This window comes from Nicrophorus vespilloides, unplaced genomic scaffold, assembly GCF_001412225.1.
Source record: "Nicrophorus vespilloides isolate i.1.1-1 unplaced genomic scaffold, Nicve_v1.0, whole genome shotgun sequence".
In the NCBI taxonomy this organism is placed as follows: Eukaryota; Metazoa; Arthropoda; class Insecta; order Coleoptera; family Silphidae; genus Nicrophorus; species Nicrophorus vespilloides.
In genome coordinates this window covers 7,472-14,656 of record NW_017097489.1, presented here as the reverse complement: position 1 = coordinate 14,656, position 7,185 = coordinate 7,472, and the positions used below count along the sequence as shown (strand labels likewise).

The 7,185-nt window shown below is 28.6% G+C and overlaps 1 protein-coding gene across 1 annotated transcript; it reads right to left on the bottom strand.

The window, feature by feature from the left end:
- Positions 1–286: 286 nt before the first annotated feature.
- LOC108560219 (developmentally-regulated GTP-binding protein 2-like) lies at positions 287–4,596 on the bottom strand. The gene is made up of 5 exons (XM_017917674.1): positions 4,573–4,596; positions 3,950–4,061; positions 625–758; positions 412–574; positions 287–357 (listed from the first exon to the last, which is right to left on the bottom strand). The coding sequence occupies exons 1-5, from the start codon at positions 4,594–4,596 to the stop codon at positions 287–289; spliced, it is 504 nt and encodes a 167-aa protein (XP_017773163.1).
- Positions 4,597–7,185: the final 2,589 nt, after the last annotated feature.

Below are 7,185 nucleotides of genomic sequence, written 5' to 3'. Positions count from 1 at the left end.
GGAGATATATCATAGGTGCAGCCAATATCCCAAACTGTTTTAAACTGGAAATTGAGAAAAAGAGACTTGTCAGTATAAAGCAAAATAATGTTTATATGCTGAATTAAAATTTACTTTGTTTTAAGATTTTCAAACCGGATTATAGTGAACCCGCACTGATCGAAGTCGCACTATACGATGTATTGCTGTATATATTTATTTAATATTATTAGTTGATATTGATTGTTTTACTTTTATTGTTGGAATGTAACCACTACAAATTTTTGAGTGAAGATGACGAAAATGATTAAATGAAGATTAATAAAATGAAAATTTGTTGAAAATCAGCAGTTCTAGCCACAGCAATTACTTGTCTACCTGAAATTCGCAATTATAACCTAACTTTATGGAAATGGTTCAATCTAGAATCACCTCTTCCTTTTCCTTGGGAAGCTCCTTCAATGATACCAGGCAAATCTAACAATTGAATATTAGCACCATTATACTCAATAACACCTGGAATGCAGGTCAATGTTGTGAACTCATATGAGGCTGCCTCACTCTCAGTTTTAGTTAAAGTAGATAACAAAGTCGACTGAAAAGTAAAACATTAATTTATTGACCCACAAACAATAATATACTCACTTTTTCCACAGAAGGAAAACCTATCAAGGCAACTCTAGCATCGCCACTCTTTAACACATCAAAACCCTCACCCTTCTCAGATTTCTTTGAAGGCTCCAGTCTCTTTTTGTTTTGTATTATTGTTTCTAGACAATCTATGTAAATTTTAGATCCACATATTTAATTATAAAAGAATATTAACTTGCAAAACGAATAACGTCAATGATGATATCTATCTTAACAAACGCATAAACGTTTTAGACACGACACTCAACACTTACTGCAGACAAGTTACCAGGGTCACTAAACCTATTCAAATAAATTATAATTAATTCCACAATTATATAACAACGTAATAATTATTACTTCAACTACTAATTAATAAAGCTTCACATGGCAATAAATTTAATTTAATACCTCTATTTTCATAATCCACGGAATTAAAACAATGAATTATTTTTACGTGTTTACAAATAATAACCAGTGTGAATAATGTGTTCACCTTCGACAGTGCAGCCGAGCAAAGGAATATTTGAATTCTCTCTAATATTTCAAACTTTTCTTTCACACCGAATCACACTTTGTAAAAGGTTTACTTTGTTATCTTTGTAGTTGCACAAATAGTAATTTATCCAGCAGTCGAAGTTGGGGAGACTCGATAGCGTAATTTGCATTGGCAAACTTGAAAGCCACACGAGTAAACCGAAAAATGTAGCGAGAAAATCACTTTGGGATCCGATTCACTTTTTGGAAATATAATACTGTTTTCTTGTTGAAAGAAATGTCAACAACGCTGATAAGAAAAAAGCAAACACATTTACTATGCAAATTAATGCCAATTGTGTGATATTTGCTGAGGACAAATAATTCGTTTATTTTTAAATTGCAGCAAGTGTTAAAATTGATTTACTTAATTTATTAGCATATATTATTTGTATATTCAGAATATTTTGACGTTTTAAATTTAATCATGTAAGCATTAGGTCCTGCTCATTTTGTCCAATTATTTATTTTGGATTTAAAATGTATAGCTTCCAAATTTAAAGTATTTGATGATTTCCAAAATATTAATGTTTAATCAGATATTATTCTAATTTTAATAAAACATTTATTATAAACTATTAATTTTAAAGGAGGCGTAGTAACATTAAGTTTGGATTTTTATTTTCATATTAAATATATTAAAAAATAAATATGGATTATTAAAATATACCAAACATAAATATAAGTGGAGTTATCAAATCAAACAATAAATATTTCTTAAATTTTAATTGAGGAAAATAAAAACAAATTCTAAAAAATTAGAACACAATATTATTTTTTATACATAATTTAGAGTTTTTATCTCTATTCTCTTTTGTACTATTTATTTCTATATAATTTTAAAACTAATTACCGAATCGAAGATCGAATATTTCTAATATATTTTACAATAGAATAAACGTCTCAGATTCAGAGAACCAAATAAAATATTTACATTTGTATACTTAATATGTAAAAAAAGTGATACAAATTCCAGTCACAGTAGTTGGTAATTTTGACAGACATTTGTATCTTATGTCACGCATAATATAGATGTCACATAACATAAATACAAGTAATACAATTTTTATGATATAACATCCAATTTAAAATATTAAAAAACATTTTCTAAATTTAGTACTTTACAATAATTGTTTTCACAAAGTCTGTATTGTAAAAACAGTACAATTTACGAGTATTTCCGCATGCACCAAACAGTTTTAATCGCAAAAAATATAAATAATAAAGTAGTTCTGCTTTAATATACACATATTTAACAACAAAATCTATATGTCTGTTAATATTTTATGAATGCTTTGCCATTTCGAAAATATAAAATTTAAAGAATCAATCGATCACATATATAATGCACGAAATATGTTAAACCTTGACCCAAACTATGTTCCGCGGAAACCTGCAATGAAATAATTACTAACTAAATTATTAATATTTTTCTCAATTTTACCCTACAAAATAAACAAGGGTTTCGTGAAAAAATCATAATTTATGAAGTGTTCCGTTGCAGGAAAAATTTAGGAAACCCCTCTGTTAAATGACAAAAACAAAAAAAAACGATGATGATTATTATTTATAGTAGTAATATAATATTGAGAAGATTAAATGTCCATAAATGATGAGATTATTTGATATAATTCGACTTCGGTCCCATTAATACGTGTTTCATTTATATAATTTGATTCCGAATGTTTAACCGACGACCCTTAATTTGTGAGGACAAGCGTTGAAAGGTTCCGAGCAAACAGAATGGTGTCTTTGTATTAGCTACGACCATTGTACTCAAAAACATACAAATCTGCTTCGTTTAAAATCAAATCACTCCGGCGACAGTAAAATATTTATAAAAAAGAACTAAAGTTCGAAACGTTCTAAATCCGCACTCGCAAAAAACGGCGCCATTAATTAAAACACTTCTCGGGGAAAATAATACATTATATAAAGAAATCCAGCGTCTCTTAAAGTCGACTGCGAAAAACCATTAAGATATTCGTGCGTGCTTAATAAAAAAATGTGGAATGAAACGCGGCAGACAAAAAAAAAAGAACTAAATGTTCATTATGCAACGGGTTTATAGTTAAGATATCTTGAATAACTCATTCAACATTATTTTTATTTTACTTTAATCTCCATCGCAGTACTCTAATTGTGTTTTTTATAACTTTTAATTAATTAAAATTTACAATGCATATTTGCATTATTAAACTATAACTTTTTTATTTATCAAGAATATAATATTGCTGTATTAAAATGAAGAGTTTACTTTTATTTTATAAACGTGTGCTGTATTTAACATGTTTATGCAGTATTTTGCAACGACCTCCTCTAGCATATATTAACTATATGAATATTTATGCGAATTTTGTGTATTTCCATTGCAAAATAAAAATATATATAATGTAGACAATCTTAACAGTTGACAATTGACAATATAATTCGGCAATAGCATTAAATCGTGTTCATAAATCTTATTTTCTCATCACTTATATTCCCTTTTTGTAACCCTACTTGTAAGGATACTTTTATTCTATCTATATTTCGATAATAATTATAGAGTAATGAGAAAAACATGTGTTTAAATTGATTAAAATGTATTTATTGACATTAAATTACTATTTTGATCTGTTGCATTGTTGAATTAATTAAAAAAAAAAATAGGTCTACAATATTTCTGTATTTATAATATATTGTTTTCGAGCGAATAGTCATATAGATATATGAAACACGTATATAGGAATGCGAACTTCTGGAAGCCTGGGATTAATGTTTAAAGCAATTAATCTAAAAGCTATTCACGCTTCGAGCCAACATAAAAGCCCCATTGTGAAGCTCTCTTCCATCATTTGTGTGTGTTCTTTTTCACTATTCTTTTCATCCGATGAATTTACTACCCTCGTGACCTCCTCCTCATCATGTCCATACTGAACATAAAACAATCATCAACGTCCAATTATATCCGTATTGCTGGATTGCAGCAAGGAACATTTCCTCTTTATAAAAGACTAAGCAAAAACAATAGTCCTAAGGAATGTTTAAAAGAGTAATTGCAAGGAAAGCATCCATGATGAAAATAATGAAGGGGATGAGGTGACGATAATGAGGGATGGATAGGATCGATAATAATTGAATAATGCGAGTCACGTAGTAGATCTGGCGAAATGCAGTAGCAGAAAATGGTTCAATCGCTTTTGCCGATTTCAATTCCAATATTATTGGCATATCCAATCTGCAGCTCCAATACGAGTATCCTTTTTTTTGCTATAACAGCTGAACTTGAAATTGAGCAGGTCTCGTTGCTAGTATCCAACTTATTTCCAGAAACTACAAACTTTTAATCAACACATTTGGACTCTGCTCCACGGATTAATTAATTCCATATAGAGAGGGGAAATTGAATTTAAAAGCTTAATTTCGAAGAGAAATGCAGTTTACGTCCCAGTACTCTGGAGTGGTCATTACGTAAATGTATTTCTACTTTATTGTAGTTATTGGATAGCTTCGTAATGACCAAATGAAGAAATACATATTTTCCAATTGCGAAAATAGAGCAATGCGTGTGTTACAATAGTAATGTAATTTAGAAACCTTGTAAATTGATAATATATTTTCTTTCAATACAATTATCTATAATATTGTTAGTAACATGGTTTACTCGTACCAGCATCAACTGAGAGGTTTTCAACCTTATATTTTATGCGAATGAGTAAAGTATGACTTGTTAATCAAGTATAGAAAGTCATTCATTATAGCACAATTCACAGCACATGTTTCCTAAATTATATATACAGTGGAACCTCGCTTAACGAGTTTAATCCATTCCAAAATTTCCGGATTTATACGAGTAAAAACATACGAGTGAAACGTATTCAAAAATACACATAATATGTCTACACAAAATTAATTCGAGTTTAATTTATTCCAAAATTTCCGAATTTTTACTCGTATATTGAAACATATTCAAAAATAGAAATAATATGTGTACAAAAGTCAGACAACCTGGTCTATACTGATTCATACTAATGGAAGCAGAAAAAAAAAACAAGTTGAAATAATCATATCTTAATAAACATGTTCAATTGTAATTTAAATTAGCGTTGAATTGAAAACAAGTTAAAATATAATTAAAATATTTTAATATTAATCATATTCGATCACTTTTTACATTTTACTGGTTTCAAACATGATGAAATAATTTATTAAAAAGAAAATTTTAATAGATATTTCAGTTAACACAGCTTAATATATAAATTTTAAGATATTATAAAATACTTCTTTCGCTAGAAAAAACGAGTTGCTTAAAAACCGTTAACCGAAACATAATTGTATACACTACATAATTACTTAAAAAGTATTATGTAGTAATAAAAGAAACTTTTTTAATATCTGTGCTCGTAACAACAGCAAGAAAATTGAAAGTAAAGTGTTTTATCACGTTTTTATTTTTATTTAATGTACAGAAATTAGTTTCACGTTATATAAAGAATATTTTTTAATTTTAATATAAATGCAGGTAATCTTGATTATTCTTAATTATGTTACACATTAAAAAAGTGTAAAATTAACTACTCAAGATAGGAACTAGAATGGCAGCTATTAGAATGGAGGCAATTTTGTAGAGTGCTTAAAGATTTCATTCAAATTCACACATTAATAACGACCGAAAACCTTAAGCCGATGGCTCAAAAAATCAATATTTTAATTTAAATATATGTGATTCAACTTGTTCCATATTTTTTCTGAATGTATGTATATTTCTATCGAATTCATATATTCATATGGAAACTACAAATATAGTATTGTTAATAGAATATGTTCTGTACAGTAGAATGTAGTAAATATATGTGATAGGTTAGCTGGGTTAAAACGTTTTGATCTCTGCATATACAACATTCATGTGGGATTATTAAAACGTGAGCACGTTCAGAGGGGTAGAAAGGAGTCCAACTGGAAAATTGAGAGGAAATAGCTGATATTTCATATATGATAAGGACGAAGGGAAATGAAAATAAAATAAGCGCTTCGTGCAGCTTTAGGAGACACACGGAAAAGGAATAAGAGGTATAAAGGGAAGCAGTATGCTCAGCGAGAAGAAATGGAAATGTTGAAAAGTGGTTGAAAAAATACGCAGGCTGTTCATATGAATGTCCTTACAAAAAATACCATTTACTAATGGAAAAAATTAAACTACGTAATCGATTCGACAGTTTCTATTTATAGCATTCGCATTGCGAACAGTTTTAATTGCAAATGGATTCGTGAATTTCATTTATGTTTTTTATTAATTTTAATTGTTGTTTTCCAATTCAAATAACTTCAAAACTATGTCCAGCAATTGTTTTGTCTTTCAACAGAATAAATGTGTGAACGAGGTTTTTTTTAAGAAATCGCATTTTCACATGTATTGCAAATTATTAGGTCACAGTGCACTTAGCAAATGTGATCAAATTATAGCATCAAAGATAATTTCCTTCCAGATATGGCTAAAATTGCATTACTGAATATAAGATTTTACTAGAATTTTAGCATTTTTACTATGATTTAATTGAAGATTATAATTAGATTTTCCTCTAATTATGTTTGCCACAAAAATATATATTTATAATTTTATATATTTACATATTTTTATTGGCCATACTTTAGGCTTTCGAGATAAGTATTTCTGGTCGGTATATTTATAATTTACGATGTATGAAAAATGGACTTATAACACTTTCTAAAATATATTCTGTTTTACGTATTAAAGAAATAAAAGACTGTTTGAATAAAGTAATCGTATTTATCCGAGAATTTATAACAAAACCCCTTTGGAACGTAACTATTTCCTTAAGGACTTCGGCAAATCGATTAAACGACATCATGTCCAAAGCCCCCGAAGCAATCCGATTTCTTAATGAAATACCAAGCAGTTTTTTGTTCAGCGCTAAAAAATAACACAATTCACTCCCGTTAAAGCAGAAACCACGTTTCAGAGATTTGTACAAATTAATTATCTGTTGACGAACAGTGTGTCATGATTTCGCACGGTTGTTACCTAACATCCGTGAA

What these genes read in the sequence shown, in the direction of transcription:
- LOC108560219 (XM_017917674.1), bottom strand. Translation starts at nt 4,596, where the DNA reads ATGACCACTCCAGAGTACTGGGAC. An exon ending in CCACTCCAGAGTACTGGGAC is followed by an intron (nt 4,062 to 4,572) that starts GTAAACTGCATT and finishes TTTTATGTTCAG; the next exon opens with TATGGACATGATGAGGAGGA. An exon ending in GTTTTCCTTCTGTGGAAAAA is followed by an intron (nt 575 to 624) that starts GTGAGTATATTA and finishes TTTACTTTTCAG; the next exon opens with TCGACTTTGTTATCTACTTT.